The 16,159-nt window shown below is 35.6% G+C and overlaps 1 protein-coding gene across 3 annotated transcripts in view; it reads left to right on the plus strand.

Annotated features, from left to right (window-relative positions):
- Positions 1–16,159, plus strand: part of TRAK2 (trafficking kinesin protein 2) — a 70,867-nt gene that overhangs the window by 39,537 nt on the left and 15,171 nt on the right. For all 3 annotated transcript variants that reach the window (XM_030854725.2, XM_060302052.1, XM_070045926.1), the window contains 9 exons: positions 731–807; positions 2,345–2,461; positions 3,242–3,451; positions 4,118–4,196; positions 5,652–5,782; positions 6,213–6,287; positions 7,225–7,362; positions 9,821–9,900; positions 10,205–10,402. In XM_030854725.2, the coding sequence (XP_030710585.1) occupies positions 731–807; positions 2,345–2,461; positions 3,242–3,451; positions 4,118–4,196; positions 5,652–5,782; positions 6,213–6,287; positions 7,225–7,362; positions 9,821–9,900; positions 10,205–10,402 (1,105 nt within the window). The remainder of the gene's footprint in view (positions 1–730; positions 808–2,344; positions 2,462–3,241; positions 3,452–4,117; positions 4,197–5,651; positions 5,783–6,212; positions 6,288–7,224; positions 7,363–9,820; positions 9,901–10,204; positions 10,403–16,159) is intronic.

Below are 16,159 nucleotides of genomic sequence, written 5' to 3' on the forward strand. Positions count from 1 at the left end.
CATAACTCCTCGTGAACTCGCCCCTCAATAACTTTAATTTAGATTAGGATGTAAAACAATTGGTGGTTCAATTCATTCTCCAGTCCCACATTCTCTAGTGTGAGTGAACCAAAGTTCCAATCTTTTTTTTTAATTAACTAATTAATTAATTTTTTTTTTTTGGGGGGCTGCATTGGGTCTTCGATGCTGCGCACGGGCTTCCTCTAGTTGTGGCGAGCGGGGACTACTCTTCACTGTGGTACACAGGCTTCTCACTGCGGTGGCTTCTCTTGTTGCAGAGCATGGGCTCTAGGCGCACGGGCTTTAGTAGTTGTGGCGCACGGGCTTAGTTGCTCTGCGGCATGTGGGATCTTCCTGGACCAGAGCTCGAACCCATGTACCCTGCATTGGCAGGTGGATTCTTAACCACTGCGTTACCAGGGAAGTCCCCAAAGTTCCAGTCTTACCAAGGGAAGAGGAGACAGTCAGGAGGTAGCTGCCTTGTGATCATTTGATACTTTCTTAATTTATTGTATGATGCACTTTTGTTTGTAGTAATTGGTCTATTTCCTGAGTGTCTAACACATGAAATATTTCTTTCCCTTTTCTTTTTTCACCTATTTTTTTATTCTGAATGGCTTTTTGTAAAAGCCTGGGTTGTTTGTTGTGTTGTTATCTTTCAATTCTTATGACTGTTTAAAACTTTGTGTTATTTCTATATCCTACAAACTGTTGTTTTTAACTATCTTAGTTCTAGGCACAGACAGGGTGGAGCAGATGACCAAAACTTACAATGACATCGACATGGTTACACATCTCCTGGCAGAGGTAGGAATGTCTTTTTTTTCTCCAGTACAAAAAGCTAAAACTTAAAGATCATTTAGAATCTATCAAATTTGCATATCAATGAAAAATGATGATGTCTTTGCTCTAGGTTGTTCTGTATAAGGTTGTTACAGATAGAACAACTGGCATACCAACTGGCATTCCAAAGAAGATGGCTCCTGAAGTTTATTGTTATGAAATTGTAGAGGGCTTAATTTTTTGTTGTTGTATTATAATGGTGCTGGCTGGTTTCTCTGTCCTAGAAAAGCAATCTTTCAAAAAAAATTTTTTTAAGTAAATCCTTGGTGTCACTCACCCTGAAAACAGAGCTGCCCATTCAAGAAGCAGCTCCATTGCAAATCAACACCAATAGTTTGAAGCATCTTCCCTTTTCTACTTTTATTCAGGCTATTATTTGAGCTCACTTTGTCCATGACATTTTTAGTGTGTATAGTATATCTCTTCGAAGTGGCGGTCAAGAGGTCTCTCCCTATGCTTCAATTTCAGTTGATCTGATGGAAATTTCAGTCTTTCTCTTTGAAGTACCCTTCTCCCCATATGCCCCCCTAACCCCCAGCAGCTCCCCAGAATGATTTTGTGTATGCCACTTAGCCTATGTTGAAAATGAGGTAAGTGGGCCTTGAAAATTTGGAGATAATCCATCCACCTGTTTTCATGTTGCTGTGGACCAAAAAAATAGAAGCATAATTTTATTTACAGTGATTAATGTAAGTGGAACCCATTCTCATATACTATAAGGCACTCAGATGTATATTGATAGTTTTCCACCTTACAGAATACAATCCTCACCACCACCATGTCGAGGATTCCTATGCCTTGCTAAGTATCACCATCTACCCAGAAAGAGTAACTCTTGCCTTGCTTGACTTTTCTATAGGCTTCCCTGCATCATTACCACCAATTTCTTCAGACTCCCTTCTTTTCTACACTCTAAGAAGAACCCTATAGCCTCAAAATGTCCAGTCTATTATATCCCCTATTTTATTTCACATCATGATTCTTATACCAGTTGACAATAGGGCTCTTGATTATGCTTTCCTCTAAGTCTCTGGCTCTGAATGCATATAAGCTTTGCCCTAATTGGAACTGTATTCAACCTGCCTACTGTATCATTACCATGCTTAATAGACAAATGCATTCAACAAATATTTATTTGGCTTTTACTGTGTGTCAGGCCCTGTCCCCATTTTTAAAGACTATACTGATTTTGTAAGTCCCTAAAGTCATAAGTTGAAAGGTTGGGTTGCTCTATCCTAATTAATGAGGTGATCAGTAAACCTCACTTGATATCAAGAAATGCCCTCTTGCATTTATAACTGTGGTAGTCATCCATTTGACTAATGTATACTAAACATCATTTGTGTGTCAGGCCCTGTATTCATTTGTAATATCTGGGCATTAAAATGGATCTTGATGCTTTCTAGGACATTGCTTTTGAGTTTAGCAAAAATGACTGCAGAATTTTAAACTACCACTTAATTTTGTTTGTACTCAAAAGATGTGTTTGGTATTTTAACAGAGGGATCGTGATCTGGAGCTAGCTGCTCGAATTGGACAAGCTCTCTTAAAGCGGAACCATGCCTTGTCTGAGCACAATGAAGCCCTCGAGGAGCAACTGGGACAAGCCTTTGATCAAGTAAGTCTTGGATCAAGTATTTGCAGCATGAAGCAATTAGGTCTTGGGAAATGGAGAATTTATTTTCCTGGGTGTCCCTGAAGTGATGACAATAGTATCCATTAAACTAACCAGTAGAGAAATGAGGTGTTATTATACAGAGGAGTACTCATGTGACTCTACCTTAGTCAATATAAAAGCTTGTATTCAGTACCTACAGTACTTGTGGCATCCTGCTTAGATTCTAACACTTTATCCTTACTCCTTCCTATAGACTTTTTGTGTGATCTTATCTTAAATTTATTTTTTAAAAATGTACCCCCAAATAATAGATACCCAAAGGAAGTATCTTTATTCAGAAACCCAAACAAAAGGAGAAAAGAAGAGGAAAAGAAATTTTTGAAACTATATTTATCCCATAGCAATAAATATTTTTAGTGAGAACTGATTTATTATTAATTTGAATGGTTACATTTTAAATCTTCCATAATTTGTTATTATCTGGTTTCATTTATATTTTATAAATCATCATGTTTAATAACATTCAAATCTTTGTGTTAAAAGTACTTATTCCCTAGAACTAAAGTTGGGAAGTCATGTATAGTTACGCAGCTTAAAAAAGTATCTGAGGTTTGTTACTCTCTTTGTAGCCCTTGTTACTTTAGTCAGTAAAACCTAACAGCTGATTTTATGACTTTGTTGTATGGCGAGAAACAATTGCTCCGTGAATTAGAAGCTATATTACTTGTAAATAATGCAAAATAAAGACCATCTTGTAAATCAAACCCTTTTGACGTACAGGTTAATCAACTGCAGCATGAGCTGTCCAAGAAAGATGAGTTACTTCGAGTTGTCTCCATTGCTTCTGAAGAGAGTGAAACTGATTCCAGCTGCTCTACACCTCTTCGCTTCAATGAGTCCTTTAGCTTATCTCAAGGTTTGCTGCAGTTGGACATGCTGCAAGAAAAGCTCAAGGAACTGGAAGAAGAGAATATGGTTCTTCGATCCAAGGTACAGTCAACTTAATTCTCACTCTCCTTTACCTTAAAGGCTATAAGGTTTAGGTCCAGGTAGTATTGAGGTGAAATATGGCATAACTAATGACTTGCTATTGACATTCCAGTGGGGGGGGGGGGCGGTGACAGCCAAGGCACAGGTGCTTGCCCTCCATTGTTACTTAGATCCCACTGAAAAGTGGATAATAGCAAGCTGACAGGTGGAATAGAGAAAGGCACAGCATAGAGTATATAGCTTGTGGAGTTTACACAAATAACTAAATAATTACAACTAAGTTAAGAACTATATTGGAAAACTACAGTGTTTCATGAGCTTATATAATGGGGGGTTGGGGAATGGATCAAAGAAGTCCTACTTAAAGATGTGACATTTTAGCTGAGGCTAAGGGTTAGCCTATCAGAGATATATGTAGTGGAGGGGAGGGGTTGGGGTGGGGATGAGTAGACATGTGCAAAGGCCCTGAGAGGAATAAGGGGGAGATATTTGTCATGTCCTTTTCCATGGTCTTTATTTTATGATAGATAAAGCTTTATGAGTTTTTGTTTTCCTTTGTAAGTGATGAACTTTTATCTTTAAATAAGTAGTAAAGATTTTTTTAGTTAATACTATAAAATCATTAGAAGATAATATCACATACTGGTTTTTTTTTTTTTCTTGAAGGCTTGTCACATAAAGACAGAAACGATTACCTATGAAGAGAAGGAACAACAGCTTGTCAGTGATTGTGTTAAAGAACTTCGTAAGTTAATGTATTCTGTTTTATAGCCTTTGGGCAGTTCTTTGGCAGGATATCACTAACTCAGAAATTAGGTCAATGGTTTCAACAGAAGCATCTCAAGAAACAATTTTAAATAATTGCTGAAAATCTTGGAATATCACATTGAGCCCACAACTCTAAATAAAGTACCATATGTACTTTTAAGAAGTATCTTTGTTTCAAATTGTCATCATCATTAAAGAAAGACCTATATTTCTACCCATTATAGCATGTTAGAATGAAAGTAACCATAGCTCTTATTTTGTTGATGAGGAAATAGTCCTATAGAGAATATGATTTGCCAAAGTCAGAAAACTGATTAGTAGCAAATCTAGGGCTTAAATGATGGTGTAAAACGTAACACTCAATGAGTATTTGTTAAATGCCAGCTCTGTGTCTATAAAGGAATAAATTTTACTTTCTTGTATTGTTACCTAAAATTTTTAAAAGTAAATCAGTTGGAAAAAGATCAGCTTTACTAGAGAAAAAATTTTAATCTCTTTTTAAATATTGATATATATAGCCTTTTATGTTGAAAGAAAAGGTATGATAACAACATATCAGATCATTTGAGCTGTGGGCTTCAGAATGTGGTACCTTGCACAGAATATTAGAGAACCAGAGTAATGTAAATTGAATCTTCTCCATCAACACTATCATTACCCACCTTTTACACTTTAAAAACAAAAAGCAATGACTTACCTAAGAGCTTATTCTGGTCTCCTGTCTCCTTATTGCCATCCTTTGAATTGCTATAGACTTTCCATCGATTTAAAAATAGTTTTATATAACACTTAGAAATAACTTTGCCACTTGGGTTTAGATGTCAAAATTTTTATATGAAACAAAGATTTATTTCCCCAGTGGAATTCTAAAGCATGCAAGAATGCTGCATTGTAAGAATTGCTTTAGAGGCCCTACTCAGTTTGCTGGGTATCCCAGAAAGTCTCTCCTACAGAAGCATCTCAGTAGCTTTTACAGATTGTGACTGTTCCATTCTGGAAATATTCCTTTGTTAGATTTGTTAAGTTTGATTTTCATTTCTTTTGGGATCTTATTTACATTCCTGAAGAGTTTTCAAAGACATAACTGTCTTGGCCCTTGCAAAGATATATAATTCACCTGTCTCTTTTCAGGCTTCTTGTCCTTCATAAAGAAAAAGATTGAGGCAGAATCTTTAGCTTGCTTGCCTTTACAAGTTATCTCTTTTTAGCTTCAGTGCCTCCTATTAAATTCCCAGCATTAGTCTATTTCAGAAGAATCTTTAATTTTCTCTATTGGGTTATCCGGGTTTATTATTTTAAATTTATGTTAGAGAAAAAGCAATTCGCGATAGTCCAGTGCTTGTTACAAAACAGGATTTGGCCCACAGGCCATAGTTTACCAACCTCTGCCCTACATTTATATTAATTTTAAGTTTTTTATTTTGTTTTCCAGGTGAAACAAATGCTCAGATGTCCAGAATGACTGAAGAATTGTCTGGGAAGAGTGATGAACTGATTCGTTACCAAGAAGAGATTTCCTCTCTCTTGTCTCAGATTGTAGATCTTCAGCACAAACTTAAAGAAGTAGGTTCATTCATTCAACAGATGTTTGTTAAGCACTGACCTAGTACTATGCACTCTGCAAAGTGCTAGATACATTAAGCAAAAGAAACATAGTCCCCACCCTTTTACATTGCTTTAGTCTGATTGCTGTTTTAGTCTTCTGTCATGAAATATCATGAATAACTACTTTCAAATCACTATTTCTTTCCATAAAATGGATTTTCCTCAGAAAGTTGTGATGTGAACTACTGATTCATGCTCATCGTCCTCTGAACACCTTGATGGATTTTGTATTGTGCCCATTTTATTGCACTTATTTGGCTTTTGAAAGGTTATCTTTTGATAATCCTCTGGACTATATCCCTGAAATACGTCTTAAGATGTCTTAAAAAGAGAGTAACCTGTATTTTACATGGGAAGGCTTCACATGTCTCTTTTAATATGTTGTTAGCATGTGATTGAGAAGGAAGAGCTGAGACTTCACCTCCAAGCTTCCAAAGATGCCCAAAGACAACTGACGATGGAGGTAATGAAATCTTCCTTTATCTTGTGCTATATGGGAGGGGAGGAATGAATAGTTCCTTTCTTCTTTGTGAATAAGAATGGCTAAAGGTGATAAACAGATTTAAAACAACAGAAGATTAAGCTGAAAATTATGAGATCTAAGAAGTAAAGCTTTTTAAAGATGCTGTCTCTAAAATAATAGTAACAAGACAACATCCTTCTTGATTAATAGGAAAACCTTGAGTTTATAAGATTCTTTAGGAATATATGACCGTTTTACAGGTCTATATTAACTAACCCAACAGTTTTTAAATAAGATAATCTGCATTTTTTAATAAGCACCCCTAGCCCTATTGATGCTGATGATCTAGCCCACATAACACACTTGAAGAAATTTTTGAAGTTAAAGTGTTCTCTGAAAATTATGTACTCTTTTAACATGCTTGTGTATCTAACTATAAGAAAAATTTTGAAACAAGGGAGAAGAAACTACTTGTTTAGGATGATTGAGCACCCTGACATCTTATTAAATACTTTGTAGACTTGATCTTGTCATTTACAGACTTCATAGTTCATTCATGTTCATTATGTTTAAAAATATACATTATCTAATATTCCACTAAACTAACTTGACCATAGCTATTATACTTCCTCTATAAGTTTTTTTTTTTAAGGATAGGAAGCATTAAATATTGAATTGACAGTTATGGTTGTCTCAGCTACATTTCACGTTTTTAGGAAATCATGCATATATATAATTCTGGCCAAGACACCGCTAAATCTGGCAGCTTGAAATATATATACTTTCCTTGCTTAGTCTGTTTCAGAGTCTTTGTCTTAAATTTAAATTCATAAAATTAGTCCTCTGGATAAAATTTAAATTTATCCCAATGGGATTTTTTCCCCATTGTCATTTTGAGAATATAATAAGGAACACTAATTGCCATCCTATCTTTCAGCTGCATGAGTTACAAGACAGGAATATGGAGTGTCTGGGAATGTTACATGAATCGCAAGAAGAAATAAAGGAACTTCGGAATAGATCTGGCCCTGCTGCTCATCTCTACTTCGCCCAGCCATACGGAGTTTTTTCTGGGGTAAGGAACTGAGAAAGAAACTTGAGATTAGATGGTCCTGAGAATAATATGGTTTCTAATGGTGTAAAGCATCTTGAGAAGAGGTAACATGGTTTGTCCTTGTTGATTGAATTTAATTATTGATTTAGGCCTTCATTTGCATATCTGTATCTACCTTAATAGTCTTTATTTATTGTAGCCTTCCTTCTAACAGTTGACCTTCCAGATTTATTGTATGAGATTAACCCTAAGGAAATTAAGTTTAGGTCTGTGTCCCATAGAGTTACTTAAACTTCAGTCATCCTCCTTACCCTAATCCCACCACATACCACTTATTCAAATAGTGCTCTGAACATTTAAAACCTCTTTTAACAAATCTTGAGTTTCTTGCTATATTTAACTTCAGTTAGAGTGTAAGTCCCATGAGAGCAGGAATCATTATTGATTTGATTCCTCAATAAACAATCTTTTTTTTTGAAATAAAGAAATTAATGAAAACTTCTGAGTTTATGCCCAAATTTGTAATGTTGGTTCAAAGAGTTATTTTAATAATCTAGCTCTTAAACACTTGCAATCGTATGAAAATTTTTAAAAGACTGAAACTATAAATTATAATAGATTTTCTAGAGACTATTGGGACAGAATATTTTTTAATTTTGAGGTAATTTTAAACTTAGGATAACGTTCCAACAATAGTACAAAAAACTCATATATCCTTCATCTAGATTTCTCAAATTTAATATTTTACTACATTTGTCATATTGTTCTCTTATTTTTTCTGGACCATTTAACAGTAAGTTGCAGATAACCCTATTACCCCTTAATAATTCTGTGTGTATTTATTAAAAACAAGGATACTCTCAAGGACATTCTCCTACATGACAACACATAACCATCAACTTCTGGATATTGACATTGATACAATACTATCTCTGTCTCATCCACAGAACCATTTAAATTTTGCCAGTTGTCCCAACAGTGTCCTTTGAAGAATACATTGCATTTGGTTGTTTCAATCGGGGACAGTTCTTCTGTCTTTGTTTTGTCCTTCATGACCTTTGTAGAATGTCCTCAGTTTGGGTTTGTCTGTTGTTTCCCCACAATTAGATTTAGGTAATGCCATGTTCTTCTCAGAACATTGTATTACAAGGCACACATTGTCTCTTTTTCCCATTGCTGATGATATTAATTAACTTTGATCGCTTGGTTAAGGTAGTATCTGCCAGTTTTTTCCATTGTAAAGTTAATCATTGTTAATAGTTAATTGAATTAATGTTACTAAATTAACTTTGCATTGATGAAAATTGTCAGATACTACCTTAACCAAGTGATCAAAATTACTATTTTGGGGGTGATACTTTGAGACTGTTTAAATATTCTGTTCCTCACCACTAGTTTTAGCACCCATTGATGGGGATGTATCTGACTCAGTTATTACTATGATAATTGCCAATGGTGACTTTTTAATTCCATCATTTTTTCAACTTTTTTTAATTGGCATTCTTTTATAAGTTAGAGCTTTTCTGTATCATTTATTTATTCATTTGTTATGTCAGTGTAGACTCAGGGATTCCTATTTTAATCAGTGGATTATAATCCATTATTACTGTTTTTTATTTTGATACTTAAATTGTCCAAGATATGACCAGTGGGATCTCCTTCAAGCTTCTCTTGCCCTTTCCCTGGCCCAGTCCTGGGATCAGCCATTCTCCAAGGAGCTCTGGTTATTTTTAATGAGAAATGATATTTAGAATCCAAAATCTGGGTGCTAGGTATCCAATGCCACTAGAGTACCATTGCTTTGAGGTCCCCTCAACAGATAGAGCTAGGAAATATGTGTAGGTTCATATACACCCACATGAACACATCTATATCTATCTTTACATTCATACCTATGTTTATACGTATATTTAAAATCATGAGTTCACACCAGTACCTCCAATTCTAGTCATTGTTAGCACAGCCCCACTGAGCATGACTCCCATGCTAGTTGAATCTTCATCCCTGACCAGGGGAAGGGGAAGCTTACTTATTTTTCTTTTAACAATTTTTTATATTATAAAAGCTTTACATGTTTATTATAGAAAAGTTAGAAATTACAGAGAAGCAAAAAGAAATTGCTAAATACCATCAAATCGTGACCTCCACAGAATCACTATTAACATCTTGGTTTATAGGCTTTCAAACCTTTTATTTTTGTGTGTCTGCATATGTAATACTTTTATTTATCATAATTGGTTTTTCCCACTGCTTTCTTGTAAAAATATATCATGAAAAAGTAGTTGGTTCTTGTTTAAAAGTTACATTTCCAGAATGTCTCTTTTCTTCCCCTGCATTTTAGCCTGTGAATGTTTTCTTTTATTATAACACCGAAAGTATTGGATTCTGGAAACTCCGTTAAATAATTTAAAGATAGTTTATTTCTCCTAACAGGCTTCTTAGATAATAACTGTTAGTAACATCAAACTCTTTTTCTTAGGAATCTCTGGCGGCTGAGATTGAGGGAACCATGCGTAAGAAGTTGAGTTTGGATGAGGAATCTTCTCTCTTTAAACAAAAGTAAGTTCAGATCACATGTGTTGTTACTCAACCATTGGGATGGAAATTAAACAGAAGCCACAATCCATAGTGATTGGTATTATGGGATTCAGTAGTAAATCTGCTTACTATTCAGTTTTTCCCTCGTAGTGCTTGCATCTGTGAGAGCACTCTCTTGTTCTGAAATTTATTTTCTAATAATTTGTCCAAAACTTCAGATGCTCTTCAGGGTGGCTTTATTTTTAATTAACTACACTTACATGTCTCTTTTCTAAAGCATTCCAGTGGTAGGCAGTGGCAATAATGAACACTTCTCTTTTGACAGAGCCCAACAAAAACGGGTATTTGATACTGTCAAGGTTGCCAATGACACACGGGGCTGCTCTGTCCCATTCCCAGCTCTGCTACCCATTCCAGGCTCCAACCGTTCAAGTGTCATCATGACAGCAAAACCTTTTGAATCTGGTTTACAACAAACAGAGGACAAAACAATCCAGAAGAGTAACTTGGAGGAAGATCCAGGGTAAGAAACATAGATTCACACACTCAAATTCCAGCATTGCTCTGTGCTGTCCCAAGGAAGTTCTGGAACTGTCAGTTTTCATTCAGTAATGATTCCCTGTATCATTATTTGTTAGATCATTGGAGTGAAAAAGTTTAATTAAGTGTATTCAAAATGGAGTTTTCATTGAACTATAAAATTCTTTACTACTTTCGTCTCTGGTTTGGCAAAATTTGAGTCTAAATCTTTGTGTTCAAAGTCAAATTTGTTTGAATCTGTTTGGTCATTGGCAGTTATGCATAGCATTACATGACACTTTCTCATAACCCATGGTCCTAATTTCAGTTGCCTTGGTGCCATTAGGATAAGCAATAATCTGGAATACCTATTGAGGAAAACTAGGTTGCTCTTAATTTCCTATTTGTTTAAATATAGATTTTTTTTCTGCTTTTTATTAATTCAGTTCATTGAATTTTGTATAACTATAAATTAAAGAGAATGACTGGAAAGTCAGCTGAAAGTTTTTGGAAATTAGATGTTTGGCATCTGAGGGAAGTCTCTCTTAATGCAGAAACCCATTACCTTGGGTTTTCAATTGTATTGCCTGGTTTTAGGGGTAGATTCTATACACACAATAGCTTGATGTTTCAATACTACCTCATTGTACACAGTTACCTTAGGAAAAGATCTAACAAACAGATCTGTGTGAATTCACACATGGAATAACTAAAGCTTGGCTTGCTACTCTTTCTTTTGGTATCAGTTGTAAGATACCGCCAATTTTTTAAATGTTAATAAGTGAAAAACTGTGTATTGCAGAACTGTGAAAGTGCGGTATTTACAGATCTTGTTGGTTTCTTTTAAATGTTTGTAATATTCATAGAGGATTCTATGGCCTAAAGTAAATTTGTTCACATTTTAATATTTTTGAAATTGTTTATCTTTTGCAGCTAATGACATGTCATAGTTTAATGGGTAGCATTTTTTTCTTTCTTAGTACATAAAATAATGGTACCTCTTGCCTTCAATGGTATTATAGATTCAGTGAAATATAATAATATTTAGTTGTTTTTTTTTTAACATCTTTATTGGGGTATAATTGCTTTACAATGGTGTGTTAGTTTCTGCTTTATAACAAAGTGAATCAGTTATACATACACATATGTTCCCATATCTCTTCCCTCTTGCGTCTCCCTCCCTCCCATCCTCCCTATCCCACCCCTCCAGGCTGTCACAAAGCACCGAGCCAATATCCCTGTGCCATGCGGCTGCTTCCCACTAGCTATCTACCTTACTACGTTTGTTAGTGTGTATATGTCCATGACTCTCTCTCGCCCTGTCACAGCTCACCCTTCCCCCTCCTCATAACCTCAAGTCCATCTCTAGGAGGTCTGCGTCTTTATTCCTGCCTTACCCCTAGGTTCTTCATGACATTTTTTTTTTCTTAAATTCCATATATATGTGTTAGCATACGGTATTTGTCTTTTTCTTTCTGACTTACTTCACTCTGTATGACAGACTCTAGGTCTATCCACCTCATTACAAATAGCTCAATTTCATTTCTTTTTATGGCTGAGTAATATTCCATTGTATATATGTGCCACATCTTCTTTTTCCATTCATCCGATGATGGGCACTTAGGTTGTTTCCGTCTCCGGGCTATTGTAAATAGAGCTGCAATGAACATTGTGGTACATGACTCTTTTTGAATTTCGGTTTTCTCAGGGTATATGCCCAGTAGTGGGATTGCTGGGTCATATGGTAGTTCTATTTGTAGTTTTTTAAGGAACCTCCATACTGTTCTCCACAGTGGCTGTATCAATTTACATTCCCACCAGCAGTGCAAGAGTGTTCCCTTTTCTCCACACCCTCTCCAGCATTTATTGTTTCTAGATTTTTTGATGATGGCCATTCTGACTGGTGTGAGATGATATCTCATTGTAGTTTTGATTTGCATTTCTCTAATGATTAATGATGTTGAGCATTCTTTCATGTGTTTGTTGGCAGTCTGTATATCTTCTTTGGAGAAATGTCGACTTAGGTCTTCTGCCCATTTTTGGATTGGGTTGTTTTTTTGTTATTGAGCTGCATGAGCTGCTTGTAAATTTTGGAGATGAATCCTTTGTCAGTTGCTTCATTTGCAAATATTTTCTCCCATTCTGATGGTTGTCTTTTGGTCTTCTTTATGGTTTCCTTTGCTGTGCAAAAGCTTTGAAGTTTCATTAGGTCCCATTTGTTTATTTTTGTTTTTATTTCCATTACTCTAGGAGGTGGGACAGAAAGGATCTTGCTGTGATTTATGTCATAGAGTGTTCTGCCTATGTTTTCCTCTAAGAGTTTGATAGTTTCTGGCCTTATATTTAGGTCTTTAATCCATTTTGAGCTTATTTTTGTGTATGGTGTTAGGGAGTGATCTAATCTCATACTTTTACATGTACCTGTTCAGTTTTCCCAGCACCACTTATTGAAGAGGCTCCTTTCTCTACTGTACATTCCTGCCACCTTTATCAAAGATAAGGTGTCCATATGTGCGTGGGTTTATCTCTGGGCTTTCTATCCTGTTCCATTGATCTATCTTTCTGTTTTTGTGCCAGTACCATACCGTCTTGATAACTGTAGCTTTGTAGTATAGTCTGAAGTCAGGGAGCCTGATTCCTCCAGTTCCTTTTTTCATTCTCAAGATTGCTTTGGCTATTCGGGGTCTTTTGTGTTTCCATACAAATTGCAAAATTTTTTGTTCTAGTTCTGTGAAAAATGCCAGTGGTAGTTTGATAGGGATTGCATTGAATCTATAGATTGCTTTGGGTAGTAGAGTCATTTTCACAATGTTGATTCTTCCAATCCAAGAACATGGTGTATCTCTCCATCTATTTGTATCATCTTTAATTTCTTTCATCAGTGTCTTATAATTTTCTGCATACAGGTCTTTTGTCTCCTTAGGTAGGTTTATTCCTAGATATTTTATTCTTTTTGTTGCAGTGGTAAATGGGAGTGTTTTCTTGATTTCACTTTCAGATTTTTCATCATTAGTATATAGGAATGCCAGAGATTTCTGTGCATTAATTTTGTATCCGGCCACTTTACCAAATTCATTGATTAGCTCTAGTAGTTTTCTGGTTGCATCTTTAGGATTCTCTATGTATAGGATCATGTCATCTGCAAACAGTGACAGCTTTACTTCTTCTTTTCCGATTTGGATTCCTTTTATTTCCTTTTCTTCTCTGATTGCTGTCGCTAAAACTTCCAAAACTATGTTGAATAAGAGTGGTGAGAGTGGACAACCTTGTCTTGTTCCTGATCTTAGTGGAAATGCTTTCAGTTTTTCACCATTGAGGATGATGTTTGCTGTGGGCTTGTCATATATGGCCTTTATTATGTTGAGGAAAGTTCCCTCTATGCCTACTTTCTGCAGGGTTTTTATCATAAATTGGTGTTGAATTTTGTCAAAAGCTTTCTCTGCATCTATTGAGATGATCATATGGTTTTTCTCCTTCAATTTGTTAATATGGTTTATCACATTGATAGATTTGCATATATTGAAAAATCCTTGCATTCCTGGAATAAACCCCACTTGATCATGGTGTATGATCCTTTTAATGTGCTGTTGGATTCTGTTTGCTAGTATTTTGTTGAGGATATTGCATCTATGTTCATCAGTGATATTGGCCTGTAGTTTTCTTTCTTTGTGACATCCTTGTCTGCTTTTGGTATCAAGGTGATGGTGGCCTCGTAGAAGGAGTTTGGGAGTGTTCCTTCCTCTGCTATATTTTGGAAGAGTTTGAGAAGGATAGGTGTTAGCTCTTCTCTAAATGTTTGATAGAATTCGCCTGTGAAGCCATCTGGTCCTGGGCTTTTGTTTGTTGGAAGATTTTTAATCACAGTTTCAATTTCAGTGCTTGTGATTGGTCTGTTCATATTTTCTATTTCTTCCTGATTCAGTCTTGGCAGGTTGTGCATTTCTAAGAATTTGTGCATTTCTTCCAGATTGTCCATTTTATTGGCATAGAGTTGCTTGTAGTAATCTCTCATGATCTCTTTTATTTCTGCAGTGTCAGTTGTTACCTCCTTTTTCATTTCTAATTCTATTGAATTAGAATTAGGGAGTCTTCTCCCTTTTTTTCTTGATGAGTCTGGCTAGTGGTTTATCTATTTTGTTTATCTTCTCAAAGAACCAGCTTTTAGTTTTATTGATCTTTGCTATTGTTTCCTTCATTTCTTTTTCATTTATTTCTGATTTTTATGATTTCTTTCCTTCTGCTAGCTTTGGGGTTTTTTTGTTCTTCTTTCTCTAATTGCTTGAGGTGCAAGGTTAGATTGTTTATTCTAGATGTTTCCTGCTTCTTAAGGTGGGCTTGTATTGCTATAAACTTCCCTCTTAGAACTGCTTTTGCTGCATCCCATAGATTTTGGGTCGTTGTGTCTCCATTGTCATTTGTTTCTAGGTATTTTTTGATTTCCTCTTTGATTTCTTCAGTGATCACTTCATTATTAAGTAGTGTATTGTTTAGTCTCCATGTGTTTGTAATTTTTACAGATCTTTTCCTGTAATTGATATCTAGTCTCATGGCGTTGTGGTCAGAAAAGATACTTGATACAATTTCAATTTTCTTAAATTTACCAAGGCTTGATTTGTGACCCAAGATATGATCTATCCTGGAGAATGTTCCATGAGCACTTGAGAAAAATTCCATTTTGGATGGAATGTCCTATAAATATCAATTAAGTCCATCTTGTTTAATGTATCATTTAAAGCTTGTGTTTCCTTATTTATTTTCATTTTGGATGATCTGTCCATTGGTGAAAGTGGGGTGTTAAAGTCCCCTACTATGAATGTGTTACTGTCGATTTCCCCTTTTATGGTTGTCAGTATTTGCCTTATATATTGAGGTGCACCTATGTTGGGTGCATAAATATTTACAATTGTTATATCTTCCTCTTGGATCGATCCCTTGATCATTATGTAGTGTCCTTCTTTGTCTCTTCTAATAGTCTTTGTTTTAAAGTCTATTTTGTCTGATATGAGAATTGCTACTCCAGCTTTCTTTTGGTTTCCATTTGCATGAAATACCTTTTTCCATCCCCTTACTTTCAGTCTGTATGTGTCTCTAGGTCTGAAGTGGGTCTCTTGTAGACAGCAAATATATGGGTCTTGTTTTTGTATCCATTCAGCCAATCTGTGTCTTTTGGTGGGAGCATTTAGTCCATTTACATTTAAGGTAATTATTGATATGTGTGTTCCTATTCCCATTTTCTTAATTGTTTTGGGTTCGTTATTGTAGGTCTTTTCCTTCTTTTGTGTTTCTTGCCTAGAGAAGTTCCTTTAGCAGTTGTAGAGCTGGTTTGGTGGTGCTGAACTCTCTCAGCTTTTGCTTGTCTGTAAAGGTTTTAATTTCTCCATCAAATCTGAATGAGATCCTTGCTGGGTAGAGTAATCTTGGTTGCAGGTTTTTCTCCTTCAACACTTTCAATATGTCCTGCCACTCCCTTCTGGCTTGCAGAGTTTCTGCTGAAAGATCAGCTGTTAACCTTATGGGGATTCCCTTGTGTGTTATTTGTTGTTTTTCCCTTGCTGCTTTTAATATGTTTTCTTTGTATTTAATTTTTGACAGTTTGATTAATATGTGTCTTGGCGTATTTCTCCTTGGATTTATCCTGTATGGGACTCTCTGTGCTTCCTGGACTTGATTAACTATTTCCTTTCCCATATTAGGGAAGTTTTCAACTATAATCTCTTCAAATATTTTCTCAGTCCCTTTCTTTTTCTCTTCTTCTTCTGGA

Source organism: Globicephala melas, chromosome 7, assembly GCF_963455315.2.
Source record: "Globicephala melas chromosome 7, mGloMel1.2, whole genome shotgun sequence".
NCBI lineage: Eukaryota > Metazoa > Chordata > Mammalia > Artiodactyla > Delphinidae > Globicephala > Globicephala melas.